Raw genomic sequence first — 19,059 nt, 5'->3', positions numbered from 1 at the left:
TTGGTTGGGCATTCGTTTGATCGATCTATTTAAATGCGTATTTGTTGTTCATTGATGATATAATTGGACTTTTATATATTTTCCTTTTCTCTCAGAAACTTAGATCTTTCTAAATGCTGCTACTATTAGTGCCGACAACAGCCTAGGCCTACCGCTTGGGAGGTTTTTACTGAGAGGAAACTTTGGCAACACTCGCATCCCGGTCACCACAAAAGTGGCTCGGCACTAAGCCCCCCCCTCAACCCATATTCCCGGGCCTGGCCCGCTCCACTCTCACATCCCATTCAGTGCCCATCACTATACACCAGTGATTCCCAACGTGGGCGTTAATTGTGGCTTTATGTTACAGGGGGGGGGGCGGTAGAAACTACGGTAAACATAGGATCCTATGGGATAGGTTGCGTTGGGGGCAATGGGACAAAAAAAAAGGTGCAGCAGTGAATCAGGAATCGAAATCTGTGGAAAATAATAAAATCTGAAAAAAACTAGGCAATAATAACAACTAGAATATTTTAGTGATACTCTGTAAATATCCGGCACCAAACTATTCACCCTTCACCTAAAATAAATTAGGTGCGCATTTACAAGGTGTCCCATATATTCGTCGTTTAAGAATTCATAAAAAATTGAAGGGATTTTGAAGTTCGAATGCGCTGTTTGCGAAAACCACATGTTAGCGCCAGTCAGAAATGAGCTATTAATCGTGAGCCCTGCATTTCATAGGACTTTGATTTTTGAATATTTGCAGTGTTTCGCTTTACGTGCAGCTCCTTCTATCGTCAAAAATTTGAACGATTTTTTGTTTTCGTGTACCAAAAATCCCCCCCCCCCCCCCGTGAGAATACCAATTCGCAAACCGCATTCAAATATGCAGATTCCTTCAATTCTTATGAATTTTTAACTGTTTACGAATTTATGTGACGCCCTTTGTATAGCTAGCTGCACTAAACATGCGCACAATCCTCTAATTTCCTTTCGAAAAAGTAAAATACAGACAGTTAGCCGAATATTACCATCATGTACCTAGTTTGCAGCAGTTGGTGAAGATTGCTGAAATGTTTCAAATGCATATTTAAACGCATACATACATACCAGGCCCGTCATTTAGGGAGGAGGCTTTTGAAAATACACTACAAATGGTATACGGGGTGATTATAAAAAAACTATCCCGACATATGGGCCCCTAACTATCATACCATTCACAGAAACTGAATGAAATTTTGGCATAAGGTATTTTGATGTACGCGCTCAAGAATGATATGGAAAACAACAGTGTCACTCTAACAGTTACGGTTACTGTGAGAAAATTTCGAAAATATCAAATGGCAACACCAAGTTTTTTGTATTGGAATGCGATCTCCATACTGAAAAACACTAAATAGCGTTGGAATGGCACCTGTATCACGAAAATCCCCGGAGCTAGGCAAGGAAAAAGGACTTTGCCGTGCACCAGAGCATTAATGTTCGTTTCATTCGGCTGAGATCCAAGCCTGATTAGTCCTCCACAAGGTCATGTGGAAAATTTGTGAAACACAATCAAATGCTTTATTTTATGCTGCTTCTCTGTCCTTATTGGTTGTCCTCACTTTTAGCCTATCTACCGCCGGTGATTTTCATGCTACAGTTGCCGTTCGAACGCTATTTAGGGTTTTTCACAATGGAGATTCCAATTCCAATACAAAAAACTTGGTGTTGCCATTTGATATTTTCGAAATTTTCTCACTGTAACCGTAACTGTTAGAGTGACACTGTTGTTTTCCATATCATCAGTAACGAGGCTTTTTGAATAGACGTAAGTCTCATCATCAGCATCACTTTGAGGGTCAAGCAAAGGATGATCCCCATAGAAATCAGTGTTAAAATTGCCGATTTTACTGTAGAAATGCGGAAATCGGGGGTTTCCTGTATAAACCACGCGCTCATCATCATCCATTGATTCCTTTCGAAAAAGGAAAATACAGAAAATTAGCCGAATATTACCATCGTGTACTTTGTTTGCAGAAGTTGGTGAAGATTGCTGATACATCAATAATTTTAAAAATTGTATTGAGCTCTCGATTTTTTAAATATTGAGTTCGCTTAGAGATACGAAGCCCAAGAGATTAAATATGAAGTAATTAGCCGGACCTACTTTTGAGTTTGACATTCATGCAATAACATTGATTTCAACTTTTTATTTACATCTTCTCAAGCTCGAAAATGAAAATGTGTCTGGTCTGTATTGTCTTTTAATATTCAACTGTATAAATTCGTATAGTTTAGGTTGTTTTAAAATTAATTATGGGCCCGTAAAGTACATCGAAGAAATTCCACAGTTTTAACAAAGCATTTTTGGAAGCTGAAACAGACAGATCTCGATAACTTGAAGTTCAATGTGAGGAGAGGGGGGGGGGTATCGAAATACCTAGCGCCCCTTAAAAAAAGGAAAACAAATATATTCATTTCTACTTTTCTTTTAATCTAGATTTGTTCATTTCTTGAGTCATGCAGGAAGTCGCCATATTGATTAACGTGGACACGGTATGTATGTCCCTCAAAGGAAGAGGGAGATATCACGTGATCCGAAAAGCCTTACTGAAGAAAACCCGGGCAGCGCCGGGTATTACAGCTAGTATATATATATATATTTTTTCTACGTATTTCCGACCATTCATTTTAGACTATTTTATAACGTAAAGTACATTTTGCAAACATTTATAAACAATCCTCTCCTGGCTCTTTTCATTCTCTGCACATACATACACTGCACAACTCACGCACATGCGCACAAACTTGTCTTTCCCGTTCGCATACCACCCCTGGCGATCGGTAAGTCAGACAACCAGCAAAGGCAAGGCAGTGACGGAAACATTCAATTCTGACCTGGTCTGATCTTTTATAATATATAGTACAAAACCACTGAGTAGCTTTTGTAAAACTAACAAACAAATGTGTATATAAATTATGAAAATATAAAGAATAATTGTGATTTTTTTTTTTTTTCAAAGGTCACAGAAGCCAAAGACAAGACAGCAAACAAATACGAATCACTGCAAGATGTGCTTCCATTGGTGAAGTTCAAGTGTAAACGTCGCACTCCGGGGTACTATGCCGACCCTCGATTCGAGTGCGAAGTTTTCCACTACTGCCACGAGGACGGTTCCAGAGTGACTATTCTGTGCCCGAGGTCATCTCCCGTCGGACACCTACACAGGATATGTAAGTTCCGTGACGTCGTGTCGAAACAGTGCGGAGCGAACGAGATCTTCCTCCAGCTCGCCGAAGAACTCGACGATGAAGATCGTAACCGGGACCCGACAGAAATATCCTTCGGACTTCAACCTACTGACTTCAAACTACCGCAGGTTCTCTCGCGACCCAACGACTCGACAGGGATAACGAGAGTTCCGACGACTCCGTTGACCCCGAGCCAAGTCTCGAGACAGGAGAAGATATCGTTCAGAAATTTTTCTCCTGCGAAATCCAGTGTGGAAAGTGAGACTGTCAAAAGTCACTCGGACGACCACGGAAGTTCACTCGACCCAAAAAGTGTCGAAATCGCCAACCGAGAAGATGTCAAGAACCACGAAAAGTCTCCCTCGAATTTCAGTCGTGGGACGCGCAGACACTTAGTAAGAGAAGACTTATCCTCAGCTTCACCACCACCAACCCCTAAGAGTAAAGTGCAGTTTCTGAAATCAATATCACCTGTGTTGAAGTCATCAAACTCGAAAAAGGTCTCACCGGGCCACAACTCGACGGGACGCGTCCCTTTTCTCAGGGACGTATCGTTCCTACCGCAAAGCGAACAGAAATCCCTCGCAGACAAAATTCTGTACCTACTGGAAGTGTACAACAAGAACCTAACAGAGGCAAGAAAACCAGAGGACTACAGTTCCTATGGAAGAAAACCCAAATCCAAACTCGCAGTGTCGTCCATTATATCCGAGAGGACGACGATCGTAGACGGTGAACCGAAATTACGCAGAAAGCGCATGGTCATCAAAGAGGTTTCGGCAAGAAGACCTTACGCAGTGTTCTACGCCAAGCTTCCCGAAAGCTCTTTGGAGAGCGGTGGACCACATGTCATTAGGGCCCAGCCACTTTCAGACACCAGTGCATCGCAGGAAAGAGTGCCTCATCCGAATCCTCGTCCGGCACCGCAACATCAACAACAGAAGCCAACGGCACCTGAGCAGGTATTTACTCCAGCGCTGGACAAAAATGTACATGCCCGTGAAGTATCTTTCCATTTTAAGGGGGGACAGACCCCCAAGTTCTTTGCCCCTCCCTACGGCCTTGGTGACTTCTTTTCCGACGTCAACAGAGCGGAAAATTGTAATTAGCGGTTTGGCCAATTTTAGGTTTTTAATTGGCGACCACATTCCTTTTGAATTTCTTTCGAAATTTCGATTAAAAAAGAAATCATATGACGGTCGATATTCACACTGCTCATTTTGGTTCCAACAACCCACGTTTCACTTAGGGGTCATTCAAGTATTACGTCAGCATCAGGAGGGGGGGCTTCGGATTTGCTGACTTTTGATGACAAGGGGGGAGGGGGGGTTTGAAGGTTGCTTACGTCATCAACCACCCCTTTTTGAAGATATGAAATATTCTAAGCTGCTGACGAGATTTTGCTGACGGGGGGGGGGTCAAAAATGGCTAAAAATCTGCTTACGTAATACTTGAATAGCTCCTTACAAGCTCATGGTATTACTATCCCATATGCAAATAGGGTCACCGGTTTGGGAATTCTCATCGACGAGCGGCTTAGGTTTTCTGAACATTGTTCAGCGGTGGTCAAAAAATCGAATAAAATGCTTGGTCTCATTTTCAAAAAGATCTCTTCGTGTTCTCCTAAAGTCCTTCCGCTTTTCCGAGGTTTATTTCGTCCTGGACTGAAGTATGGTGTAAGGTTTTGGAGATCATACCTACAGAGGGACATTGACTTGGTTGAAGGGGGGCAGGGAAGAGTACGCGTTTCCTTATTGGCACACAGAGCTTGAGTTATGAAGAGAGACTTCATTTTTTGAATATGTTTACATTGGATGAACGCAGGTGTCGAGGAAGATATGATCGAAATATTCAAAATTTTTAATGGGATGGATAGGATGGACCATGAACATTTATTACACCGCCAATCGACTGCTCTTACAAGGGGACACCAGTATCGATTGGTGAGGGACAATGCAAGGTTATGGTGTCGCAGGGAATTTTTCTCCAATAGGGTTCTTAATAAATGGAATAGCTTACCCCCGGAGGTAGTAAATTGTAACACAATTGACACGTTTAAAAATAAATACGATAAACATGTTGGGGTAAATCGAGAAGCTCTTTCCATACTTAGAATAAGACAACCATAAGTATTCTTTATGGGCGTTGTATAATATTTTATCATGTGTATATATTGTTTAAAAATTTTTGGTTAATTGCATTTTTAATAGGGTTGCTGTATTTTTTAAATATATGACATCCATATTTTTATAGGCATCTTTTTCTCAGCATTTTGCCTGTTGTGGCGTTGTATTTGTATCATATATTAATAAAATAACTGCTCGTAAAAATTCAGTTCATCACTCTGATGTAACCATTCACGATGCGCTAAATTCCTTATAATGTATCTAATGCAAATGCAACGCCACAACAGGCAAAATGCCCAACGAGGTGGCTGAGAAAAAGATGCTCATTACAAATATAGATGTCCTATATTTCTAAAATACAGCAACCCAATTAAAAATGCAATTACAAACACTGTGTATACATGACGAAATATTATATACAGTACTCATAAAGAATACTTATGACTGTCTGATTCTAAGTATGGATATATAGCTTCTCGATTTACCCCAACATGTTTATCGTATTTCTTTTTAAACGTGTCAATTGTGTTACAATTTACTACCTCCGTGGGTAAGCTGTTCCATTTATTAAAACCCCTATTAGAGAAAAATTCCCTGCGACACCATAACCAAGAATTGCCCCTTGCCAACCGATACTGGTGTCCCCTTGTAAGAGCAGTCGATTGACGGCTTATTAATAATTCATGGTCCATCCTATCTATCCCCCACGTCACCTGCGTTCCTCCAATCAGAGCCGCAGAGGTTTGCGACAGGTGCGGTCACACCGGGTCCCGCGCTTTGTGAGGACCCGCAGTTGCGGTAATAGAAGAAAAAAAAATTATGCATGTGTGTTACGTATCAAATATATTCCCAATTCCATTTCTTTTCTCTCATTAATTCTGAATTTTCATCAATTATGAGATTTTTGTCTCATTGTAATTCTGAATTGTTCTGTGATTTCTTTCTCTCATCAATTTCGAGTTTACATCGAGAGATTCTCGAATTTTTTTTCCTCTCATTAATTCTGAGTTTTCATTGATGAGTAGATATTTTTGAACATTCCCGTATATTCATTGATAATACATCAATCTTCGGATGGCGATTCCCCCCAACCACCACTAAAATCGGGGCTAAGGTGCCCCCGAAATTATTTTCTCACCGGGCCCCTTGTCTCATAAGGGCGGCGCTGCCTCCAATGTAAACACTCAAGAAATCGAGTCTCTCTTCACAGCTGAAGCCTTGCGTGCCGACAAGGGCACGCGTAGCTCTTCTCTGCACCCCCCTTCAACCAATTCTATGTCCCTCTGTAGGTATGGTCTTCAAAACCTTACGGCATACTCCAGTCCAGGAAGGACTAAGCCTCGGAAAAGCGGATGAATGACTTTAGGAGACCTTTTTTGAAAATGAAACCGAGCATTGTATTCGATTTTTTGACCAACGCTGAACAATGTTCAGAAAACCTAAGCCGCTCATCAATGGGAATTCCCAAATCGGTGACCCTAGTTGCATCTGGGATAGTAATACCATTCAACTCGTAAGAGAACCGTTGGCTGTTGGAACCAAAATGAGCAGTATAAATATATCGACCGTCATATAATTTCTTTTTTAATGGAAGTTTCGAAAAAAAATTCAAAAGGAAAAATTGTGGCCTCCCCCCTCCGTACCTCCCCCCTCCCCGAAATGTGAGAAAATGACTGAAAAAAGGGGGGAAAGATGGCAAATCTATTGTTCGTTCGACTAGTTTGGTCACACACCCCCGAAATGCAAGTGGTTCCCCCTCCGACGAAATTTCTGGCAACGGGCCTGCAGTTCACCTCGCTTATAGAATCGCGACCGATTATTTACGATGCAGGACCAGACAGGCGTGGGTCTAGGATAGTTTCACCACCATACAATTCCCCGGTAGGAAAATTCACCGACTAACAATTCACCAACAACAGTTCGAGACGAGTCGGTGAGTCAGTAAGTTAGCGAGGAATGACCGAGTGAGTGAGTCAGTCAGTAATGGACACATTAGTTAGTGAGTGAGAGAAAGGTTCGTTAGTGTAGTGAGTGGGCAAGTGACAGAGTGAGCGACCTGGTGATTGAGTACGTAACACTAGGTTGCTCACTCTGTTGTGAACAACCTAGTGAATTGATGATAGAATGAGTGACCTAGTGAATGAATGGCAAAGTGAACAAACTAGTGAGTTAGTGCGCGACCTAGGAAGTAAGTGAACGACCTACTAAGTAAGTGAGTGTTTTATTGAGTAAATGAGTGACTTGGAGATCAAGTGAGTCACCGACCTACTGTGAGAGTGATGGAGTGACATTGTGTGAGTGAGTGACAGAGAAAACGACCCAGTGAAAGAGTGACAAAGAGAACGACCCAGTGAGTGAGTGACAGAGAAAACGATCCAGTGAAAGAGTGACAAAGAGAACGACCCAGTGAGTGAGTGACAAAGAGAACGACCCAGTAAGTTAGTGATACAATGAGCTACATAGTGTGAGGGGCAGGCCGGTTTCACTCCTTCATTCCCTCACTCACACGTTCATTCATTGACTCCCTCGTTCACTTGCTCACTTGATTATTCATTCACTTTCTCACTTGATCATTCGTTCACTTGCTTACTTGATCATTCATTCACTTGCTCACTTGATCATTCATTCCCTCATTCATTCATTTGCTCACTCGATCATTCATTCAGTGTTCATTCACTCACTCAATCTCTCTCACTCGTTCCTTTACTCATGTCGAACTGAGGTCGGTGAATTTCCCCAGTCATGAATTTTCTATTTGGTGAATTGTTGTCGGTGGATTTTCCGGCGATGAATTTCCCGGAAACTGAAAAAAACCACATGCCCGGGCATGTCGGGCAATAGATTTTTCCGTACCAGCCGTTTGTCCAGCCCTGATGTACTACCCATTCTTGTATTTCCACGTTTTGCAATTACTTGCGGTGTTATGGTAGCATTACGCAACAGCCATTGATGGTCATAGGGTCGGAAGCATTTCACTAGCTTTTAGCTACTGCTCTCTTCCCTGTCCCAGCTTTCTTCATCATATTATGAATCAACTGTTCTACCGAGAAGTCCATTCAAATATAATTTTTTTCTTTCTCTCTTCGTATTTTTTATCAAAATATTGTAAAATTGTAAAATATTGTAATTTAATTTTAAACTCTAATTTGTATAGTTTTATCGTTAATTGACTGGGGACAAATAAATCATGTTATGTTATGTTATTTCAGGGTTCCCCTGTCACAGTCAAAAGCGGATTCATACATAGCTTTGCCACCTGTGTGCTATACGAAAATTTCGCTGCTTTCTTCCCATTCTACGCTAATTTCCTTGACCCTTCATTACCCGGGATCATCGCCCTGGACTTTTGTCTCCTTAGCCCTCCCCCTCCCTTGTGAATACGCCTCTATTCATAGCAACATCAACATTTATAACCGTAGAGGACCTCTCCCTCACTTCCCAAGGACTATGTATTTGTATTAGTTAATATTAGGTTTCTTTCCTACTCGAGGAATCAACCTTCATGACTTCTCTCGAGATAGCATACGCATAATATGCATAGACTAGATTTGATTCCATTTTCCCGCGTTCCCATCGAGATGGGAGGGTGACAAATCGACATCTATGTGACACCTTACGAATCTGATGACAAAAGAGTGACTCCTCATTAAATCAACGCAAGTGATCGTATACGCCTCTCTTATATGTGTTTTTTTTTTCTATTTCCAGCCGGCTATACGCCTTTCTCTGGATCCATCAGTCGTTCCTCGGGATGTCCCTACGATACCGATAGCGATACGGATCCCCAAGAAGAAAAAGAAGCCAAGGAAGAACAATGCCACGACGAATAGCAAGCCCGAGACACCAATCGTTTACGAATCATCCGAAGAGAACAACCGACCTAAGTCACAGGGGCAGGAAGGCTCCAGCGTAGAGCAGGGAAGCCACGACGTATCCGAGCAACAGAATGTATACTATTACGCACCACCTGGCCATGAGCTACCACCCGGGAATCAGAGGAATCCGTCAGTGCCTATAATAATCACTAACCAGAGGGTTCCTCCAAACTCCAATTACAGAGTCAACGGTAATTCCAGGCCCTCAAACTCACAGCAGCATTCGTCTGGTAGGCCAGTCATCCATGAAGATCCTACCGCGAATGCTAGGTCTCCGGTAAGGAATCGTCAGAACACCCCACCAAACTACCAGCAAAGTGGACGACCGGCAGTGCCTCAAAACGGTCTGCGGCAGCCTGATGGTCAACTGATCACCAATGGTGCTCCTCCTCAAAGCCACCAGAACCAGTTCTCTAACGCTCCTGCGTCGTCGCCTTCTTTCTTCTTACCTGCTCCGGACTTCTTGGACAACGGATTCCAGTCCCTTGGAAGTCCTTTCGGTTTAACCTCGACGACATACCAAAGGCCAACGGAGCAAGGCGGCATTCCAGCACAAGTAGTCCCGAATCGGAATGCGGCTGCCCCGGCTCTTCAGGGGCCCCCTTCAGCATCTCACGGTCAACAGGCACCAGGGGTACAGAATGGGAACCGTGCTACATCATCACTGAACCAGCAGCAACACCAACAACAGCAGGCTCCTGGGACTTCGCTGGGAAATTCGCAGATCGGTTCGTTGTCGCCCCCTCCTTTCAGACTCGCACCAACTGACTTCGGGTCGTTCTTTGATGGATTCCCAGCGATGCCCGACTTTGGTTTCCCTTTCCTGCAACAGAATTTCCCCCAATCGCAGGGGGGACCGCAGACAGACATCACTCCGGTGCGAGGTCCTCAGTCTCCTGGGACAGTGCTGCAGAACGAGCCTCAGCAGAAGCCACCTCGGGCGTACGAGCCTAACGCTGTGATCGAAAATCGACCACCCAGGTTAGAATTTCTGAAATTATTCTAATAATACCAACAAATCACAATAATTTCGTCCAGACCAATGGCTCTCTACCTGGGGGGGGGGGGGAACACCATTGTGGCATGGTTCTAGGCACAGAGTAATAATACTATAGAGTGCGCGCGAGGGGTTACAATGTGAAGCAAAGATCCGGAGTCACGTGACTCCGGTCGAAAGGCTGGTCAGGGAATCTCGCTGGCAATGCTTTCCTTATGGCTACTCGAATGACGATCTACACGCGCTGTCTTATTTTTGATTAGAATGGCCAACACTTGCGCAGCTTTCGGATGTTCTGAGCGGTTTAGGAAAGGGGGACCAGTATCCTTTCACAAGGGAATACTTTTTTGCTTATTCCTCTTCTTATAAATTAAAAATTGGAATATTAAATTGACGATGCAATGGATTTCTGACGTAATCTCAGTTTTTAACGACTCCATTTTGGATTTAATTCAATTAAAGTTCCAAGTTTTGGTAAAATTCAAATGTCATGAGTCATTATTAAATGTTTTAATAGAATTTTTGGCAATAAATGATTGAAATTGTGAGTTTAATGAAGTTTTAACTGAAATACACGTCTCCGCAAGATTTGGCGAGATTTGGCGAGCTAGTGAGTTCATTCGAGTTTTGCTCAACTTGGAAGAAAATATGCTTTTCAAAAGGAGAAATTTATGAAAAATATTCTATTTAAATAGAATGTGAGGAAAACTCCCCCCCCCCCTCTAGACAATTGCAGTTTGGCATAAAAATGCATAACAACCTCTAAAAATAATAGTATTTTTACCCCTCTTCACACCTGAGATAAAACTATTACAGAAAATAAATTTTTTTATTCATTAATTTATGTTTGTTGTATGTGAAATTGCCGCTTCAAACAAGAAAATTAATTATTCAATTGATTTTTTGAGTCAATATCTGTACTAAGACCTGAAGTCATATATTGTGTACCTCAGATGTTATCTTGAAAAAGAATCATTCTAAAAACGATTTAATACCTTAAATTAAGATTAACATATGCATACTTTTGGAGCGAAGAGATTACATATGTATGTGACATGTGTAAATATTATATTATATATATGAAATATTATATCCTAAAATATTATATATATATATACACACTTTAAATTATTACATATATACTCTACATGGAATTTTAATTCTTATAGTTTAGAGAAATTGATGATGAGATTCTGTAATTTTCTTGAGTAAAATCTATTTTAATCCTGAAATTTTATGTAAGTGTTTACAGTTTTGTGTGATGAGGTTATAAAAGGTTTTTCAGGAATATTAGAAATGACACTTTTTCTTATTGTTTGAATATTATTTCATGACTGAATATGGTATGAGTGTGAATGTGTTACATTACATAACATAATATGATGCATTATAATTAATTATACATTAATTATGTCTATATAGAGTAATTGTAATGTTCTGGAAAGATATATTTTTGTTTTAATAACCCCTAGTATAAATAAATTTTCGAAATTAAAAGCGACAAAGTGAATGAAGAGAATATTTAAAAATATAAATGAATTAGGCTTTACAACATATACGTTGTTCCGTTTTCCAATATTTGTTTATTTTATAGAATTTATTTTTTCAAATCTGATACTCCCTAAATATTTCACATAAAAATGAGCGAAATTCATTGAAAAAATGAAGGAAAGTTTTCATCAACTTGATCGAATTGAGTCAAATTTCGTTACAGCAACATCCTAGCTTCTGCGAAAACGCGCCAAATGTAATAGCGCAGAACCTGTTCTTTCCCCGACAATACTGCTCATCTTTTCTTCACGTTCGACAAGTTTTATCAATAGCGTGCGCGGTCTATTTATATCTTAAGTCTATGGTTCTAGGATATTCTAAGGGGAATCACGGGTAAAAATCAAGTGGAAGGAGAGCCATGTCAGATGGTAATGGGGTGTTATAAAAGAAAAAAGACAAGTGAAAAGAACCATGTTCGTCTTTACGCATGGGGTCCACAGGGATGGAATTTTTTTCTCGAATGCATCAAGATGATTTATAAGACATAAGGTCTCTCTAGGCTAGTGGATGTGGGTTGAGGCTGCTGGAAAAAGCAGGGGCAAAGAGAAGAAAATACGATGAAAAGGAGGCCTACACTTCACTCATAGTTAGAAAAATTTATGGCAGATGGCAGCACTACACACCCCTTTTAAGCATTGCACAGTAACAAACTTCACGTTAGGTTCACAACACGTACACGCGCATTCCAACGTGCACCAATTCGTTAGAAATTCCGCAAAGGAATGTAGATGAAGTACATGCTAGGTTTAGTGGTCTAGTGGTCCAAAGGAGGCCAGGGGAGAGAAAAAAAACGATTGAGAAACACTGATCTAGTCTACCTGGTTTTACCTGCACACAATATCTCATGCTATGATTCTCTGCAGGCAATGATCCAAGGCGATGTGTCATAAAGATTTTAATATCATCTATACGTCACGGAATACACCTATACATTCACGTGCGTCCTATACATCACGGAACAGAAATATCATTTTCCCATGCTATTTTTTATTTGAACTTGGAGGAAGGAGGTGATTGTCCCTACCTGGGACTGCACCTGTGTCTCAGAGTCATTTAATTCATGTATTTCTTCGATATTTTTCATTGAATACTCAGTATTTGTTGATTTAAATCTAAAATTAGATTTTCTTCTCTATTTATGAACCACAGGAGGCCTAGTACTCCGGCACCTACAAGATATCACGCTCCTCAGCCACAAGTGCATCCCCAAGTGGCACCTCCACCACCACCAGCGCCATACACACCAAGTCAATACAGACCTGAAGAGAGACCACGAGCCCAAACTCCATCCCCTGCCCAAGACACACGAGCTCACCGCATCAGAGAACCCGAGTCCCAGAACGGAGCCGCCTACGTCACAAGGACCAGAACGCATCAAGATACATCTCCATCCAGAGGGAATTCTCGATACCCTGGTAGACAGTCTTCGAGTGTGAGAGTTGTCCCGAACGAATTCTCATATTCACCTGCGGTCCAACCGCATGACAGTTCAAGTTCCGGTCAGTTTGGATACCCAAGCTCAACACCAGGTCCGAGAACACAACGCGTGCAGCCTCACCGGAAACTTCCAACCGAGGACGAGCAGTTACAGCGCCGCCGCCCCACGTCATCTAGGAGAAAACCGAAAGAAGAGATGTCGGCTAGGCCTGCACCATCTACGTCGTCGTCATCTAGATTTAGGCACGATTTCGATTTCGTTCCGATCGTGGGAAGGCCTAATAGGTACCAGAATGACGACAACGACCGCTATGCTTCTACAGGCAACAGAGGTTCTAACCAGCGAGGTGTGCATACCCCCAGAGGGGAACCTACTCCTAGTTCCCCAGGACGCATACCACCTTATGAGCCTGTAGTAAATGGCTATTACACTACTGAAGCTTACGACGCTCCTCCGACGAGGAGTCCAGAATCAAAATACAACGCAATCAAAGAAACTTCGAGAAGCCCCAGTCCTTACAGAAGTTCACGTCCCCCTTCTTCTAGGGAATATTACCCTTCATCGCGTCCTCCACCGCCACCTCCTCGGGAGTACTATTCTCCGAGCTTCGATGATTCAAGACACAGGGATAGGCTCATAACCGACAATTACGTCGACGTCGTCACGTTAGTAGATGGTCACACGCCAAGACCACGTTCAGTGACACCTAAACCTCGAGAGAAAATAGTAGACAACAGGTATAGATATGCAACAGAGGCGCCATCAGTCGGGGAGTATTTACGTCCTCACAAAGACGAAGACGAAGAATTGCTTTTCTACACCACCAGAATGCCATACACCGAACCTCCCGCGTACTATACTACCGTAGACGATCGAAATAGCTATCCATACCGGACCAACCAAGACAGGGACAGTCGGACGCGGACAACATCGAGCAGCAGAGGAACCGGTGACGGAAATAGGGGCAGCAGAAACAGATACGCTCACCGGGATGAGAAAAATAAGATGAGTGATGACGATGGTGAATATAGACCGGTAACAGAAAGGGAACGAGTACGTGGCGGTGGTGAACGGCTAACCTACCAAGATAGGCCTAACGATGAACGGACAGAATCAAGAGACAGGGAACAAACACATGGAAGAAATCGGTACAGGAGCACTTCCGCACCTAAAGTCAACAGGAACAGATATCGAGAAACAAGTAGTACCGTCCCAGACAGCGAGGAAGTTGATAGCAGGGACTACACGAGGTCGAAACCGGAAGACGAAAGACGATACTATGGAAGTGCTGATTATAGCGGAGACACCTACAACAACAGAAGGAACCGAAACAACAGAAATCATCACAGAGATAGAGGCAATAGGATCAGAAACTCCGAAGAAAACAGTGATAGTCACCAAGTCAGATACGACGAAGAAACGGGCGTTAGGAACAGGTACCGGGACGAGCACCTAGCGGATGTTAGAGGAAAACAAAATAGGGACAGTAGTGAGAGGTACCGTGAAAGACCCAGGGACCGAATTCGGAACTATAAAGATAACGAGGACGAACGTTACGAATACCAAGAAGTTACTGAAACCACTCCAATGACGACCACCACAACTCCGAAGCCAAAAAAACAGAAGCCACCTCCACCCAGGCCGACATTTCCTCCGTTCCCGACATTCCCGCCGCCACCGCCACCTCCACCGCCCAGGAAAAAGACCACGACGACGACAACAGCTCCCGAAGACATCGAAGAAAAATCGGCTACGACTGAATATCCATCGACGCACTACGACGTCGATGAGGAGCAGACCACACGCCCTAGGAAGAGACTGAACACGAGGCCACGCATATATTTCACAGAACCCCCTCTGGCACGCTTGACGTCAGACCGACAACCGGATGACGACGACGAGTACCTCATGACGACGACTGTCCAACCCACCTACAGGAGACAGAGGAAAAGGACAAGAGTAAGGCAGAGGAAGCCTCGTCCCACAGATCTACCCACTGATGTCGACTCACAAGAAAGCGTCTCGACTTTCACCGACAAGCAACAATCCGACACCAAATTCTTGAGGAAAACCTACGAAACCAGACGTTCAACTTCAACGACAACACCGCTGCCGCCACGAACGTCGACGGAAGTTTCGAGAACGACGATGGAGTCGTCTTCGAATTCCGAAGAATTCGGCAACAGACTGAAGCTGTTTGGTAGACCGAGGACAAGGAAACCTAATCTTGCTGTTTCAAAGATCACGACGACCATTCCAACCACAGACGCCTACGAAACCTACACAACCCAGCGTCCACGTAGGAAACCAACAAAAAGAACCAGGAGACCCTACAAGAAAAGGAAATTCCGTCACAAAACTACGACCCTACCACCAACAACCACGGAGACAGAAGACTACACCGAGAGCATAGCACGTAGCGACGAAGATTCCCGCGAGCTTTGGTACAGCAATTCGGATGACAGCTACTCGACAGCAACCACCCTCATCTACGCCGACGAGAGCTGGTTTTCTGAGGTATCGACCGAACCATACAACGATTTCATCGTTCCTGACACCACCACAACAACGACGACTATCCCTACTAGTACGTCAACCCCTGATAATGTGATCACGAGCACAGAAGTGGAAGACCATAAACATGAAGAAGACACCCAGACCACAGCTGAGGCCGTGGAGTTAGCCAGGCGACCTAAGACGAACGCGCCAAGGAAGCGCCTTCTGAATTTCGGGAAACCTAAACTAAAGCCTACTCAGCAATCCAAGTGAACAATTTTGGCTGATAACAGTGCACAAATGTAATACACTGGCTTCCGAAAATTAAGCATGCGACGGATTATACAGGGTAGATACTATCGGCTGCCAATAAACACGTGATTCCTTGTGAAAAACTAATATGGAAAGTGTTTTCGCGTTTTAGGATCGGACGAATATTTCAGGAGTTACAACGTTTTGAAATTTTGTGACGCGCCAGTTTTTTAATGATCACTTAGTGTAGAGCAGCGGTTCTTAACAGGGATTGGATTGCGGCAAAGCATTCTTGGGGTTTCGAGATGAAAAGAAAATTTTGCACGTTGACCAATTATTCAGAAAAATTGAGATGAGGAAAAATTCAATTTTTCAATTCTTTAAATGATTCGAATCATACCGCAAAAGTTTCTTGAAACAGCTGCACTATAATCCCTTTTGGCGATGTGTTTGGCTAATTTTTCCTATGGCGAGAGAAATACCCGAAAGCATGACAAGAAGTCACCAAGAGTAAAACGGAGTCATGCTTTCAGACATCTTTCTTGCTAAAGAAAAAAATTGCCAAAAACAAAGATAATAAGGGCTGTTATATATATATAACGAAAAAATGATGATAGAAACGAAAAACAAAACAACATTCTTGGACTAAATTGAGAGATCTAACATCATAACATCCAAAGATCACCATAATATCCTAGATCCAAATACAGTAAAATCCCTTTTAAAGAACACCCCTTAGATGCGGTCATCCCTCTTTTACAGTCAAATATTAATTTCCCCCTTAGATAAAAGTATGCATTTCAAACCCCCTGATTGGCGGTCACCCCTCTTTTACGGACGAATTTTTTTGTCCCATCGGTGTCCGCAAGAGATAGGTTTTACTTTATATCCAAGAGATCTTCCAACAAGATAAAAAAAAACGCCAACAGAAGAAAATAGCTGACCATCTCCGGCCAGGATGAATAGCGCCAACGGGCTAGAAGGCTAGAAAGGAAATCGCCAATAAAAGTAGCCAAAGGAAAGCACACACACAAAATACCATTAATGCACAAAATATTTTATGGTTTATTAACATTCGTAGCTAGTGTTGTTAACATGCTGAGCTTGGATTGGATTCTGTCACGAGCATGCCTCAGGCAAACAACATTGTTGTTTGCTGAACAACAATGTGTACATTGTTGTTCAGCTGGAATTAATAAGTGAAGATTTTTTTCATATTTTGAAACTTTTTCTCTTAACTCTTGAAAAATTTTAAAAAATAATTTCTTTAGTTTATTTTTTGAAACAATTTTCAAAAAATGAAAATAATTTTCAAAAAAAATTCGAAGCTACCCATCAACTATAGCTGAAAATAGAATTTAATGATGTATAAAAGAACTTATATATAAAAGTTAATAAATTTATAAATTAATGTAATTAACTGCAAAAAACTAAATTTTCTGACAAATGAGAAACACATTATCCGAGGGGGTGTCGGAAGGTAGACAGTATTTTATCGGGGAGGCGGATGGAGAAAAAGGATAAGAACCACTTGTGTAGAGTGATGTTATAACCTTATTATTACGAGTTACCTTCGCCCACTATATTTATCACCAGATTAGTTAAATGTTAGCCAAATGAGATCGAATTGAAAAAATCCCCCCCCCCCCAAAAAAAAATCAATACTTTTTGCAGAAACGGTAATTTTCTCTCCATCACTGTTGAGTCAGATGTGTTGAAGGAAAGTGCAGAGAAAAAACTGGTTTTTGCACAGCTTTAGATGTCTTCATTTTTCTCAGGGTTAATGTGGTGTATATCCGCTTCAAAATGTCAAGCTATGCATTTAGTATTCGTTCGGTGAATTTGGCGGAATTCGAAAGTGACGTGATCAGTTTTTAAAGTGTTAGAACTCCATAATTATTGGTCAAATCAAAAAAAACTGTGAAAACACTTTCCCATATTAGTTTTTTACAAGGAACCACGAGTGTAATTATTGGGCGGTCGATAGTATCCACCCTGTATAACGTAACTACACCTCTTTAATCTTTCTCCTCTGGAAAGAACGGTTAGTGGAACTCAAACACGCGGTACTCGGACGTACAGTCCCTTCACGTAGAGCCTTCAGCACAGATATTGTCTTATCAAGTAATGCTGCACCTGCAACCACGGGTGTAACAGTTGTGGAGGTCGCTTGTTGATTCCGCTTGGCTAATTTAGCAACATACTGATAAGGGAAACGGGTCCAAACAAGTCAAACATGACTGAACTGTGCTCAATTGACAAACGGTTGCCACAACCTGTGATGATCTGTATATTGCAATAGTAGCCAAGCGGAATCGACGTGCGACTCTGCAACTGTTACATCCACGGTTGCAGCGTCATTTGGTAAGGCAATATCTGCCAATACTGTACGCCCGAGTACCACGTGTTTGTGTTCCACTAACCGTCCAATCCAGAGCGGTAAGATTAAAGTGGTGTCATTATGTTATATAAGCCGTCACTAGCTTAACTTTTAGAAACTAGTGTATCATCTACGTGGCTGCCCAGCTGTCACTGAGGCTGTTACGCAACATGGAAAAGGACTTGCTAAGTGCCAAGCTCGTGTGATCACCTCTGATCGAACTCTTCCACATGTAAACAAAATACTCACATTTTTATTACACAAAAGAACTGAGCAAAGTTCTGCAAGACAGAACGTATTTATGATACTACGCATGATTTGAGCATGGTAGTTGGTGTGTACAACTCGGAGGGTTCTACTGTGATTCGCTTTATATTTCATCCTGTGTATATACATTGCTTTATTTCAAGATGGCGCCAAATATCTGCGAACGTTAATTAATCGAGTCTCCTTTCGTGTTTCCTATGCTGATTATCTTGGTGTGGGACGAAACTGAAGCCTCTGTTTTATACATAAAATTCGTTTTCCTTTGTACATATTCGATTTGATAATTGTAAACAAACTTTACGGACGAGAATGGTCTCGAAGAAGTGACCGATATTTTGTTTTTATTGCAATATCGTTTTTAAAATCCTCGCAGTTGTGTGTGTTCAAACATATCGACTGATAGTCAAGAAATATTGTTGAAATTGATATTTTTTTTCGTAAATAAATTTTTATTGCCTTTA

The 19,059-nt window shown here is 42.0% G+C and overlaps 1 protein-coding gene across 1 annotated transcript in view; it reads left to right on the top strand.

Annotated features, from left to right (window-relative positions):
- The window catches only part of LOC149063619 (uncharacterized), a 70,972-nt gene extending 51,913 nt beyond the window's left edge, over positions 1 to 19,059 (top strand). Inside the window, exons 4-6 of the mRNA XM_089255832.1 lie at positions 2,988 to 4,178; positions 9,051 to 10,198; positions 12,915 to 19,059. Coding sequence (XP_089111958.1) covers positions 2,988 to 4,178; positions 9,051 to 10,198; positions 12,915 to 15,972 — 5,397 coding nt within the window. The 3' untranslated portion in view covers positions 15,973 to 19,059. The remainder of the gene's footprint in view (positions 1 to 2,987; positions 4,179 to 9,050; positions 10,199 to 12,914) is intronic.

The sequence above is a fragment of the Pholcus phalangioides genome, unplaced genomic scaffold, assembly GCF_987345545.1.
Source record: "Pholcus phalangioides strain wild (caught in Gottingen) unplaced genomic scaffold, Ppha-v1.0 ptg000172l_1, whole genome shotgun sequence".
NCBI classification, from domain to species: Eukaryota; Metazoa; Arthropoda; class Arachnida; order Araneae; family Pholcidae; genus Pholcus; species Pholcus phalangioides.
Note: the sequence above shows the minus strand (reverse complement) of the source record. Positions and strands in the feature narration are given on the sequence as shown.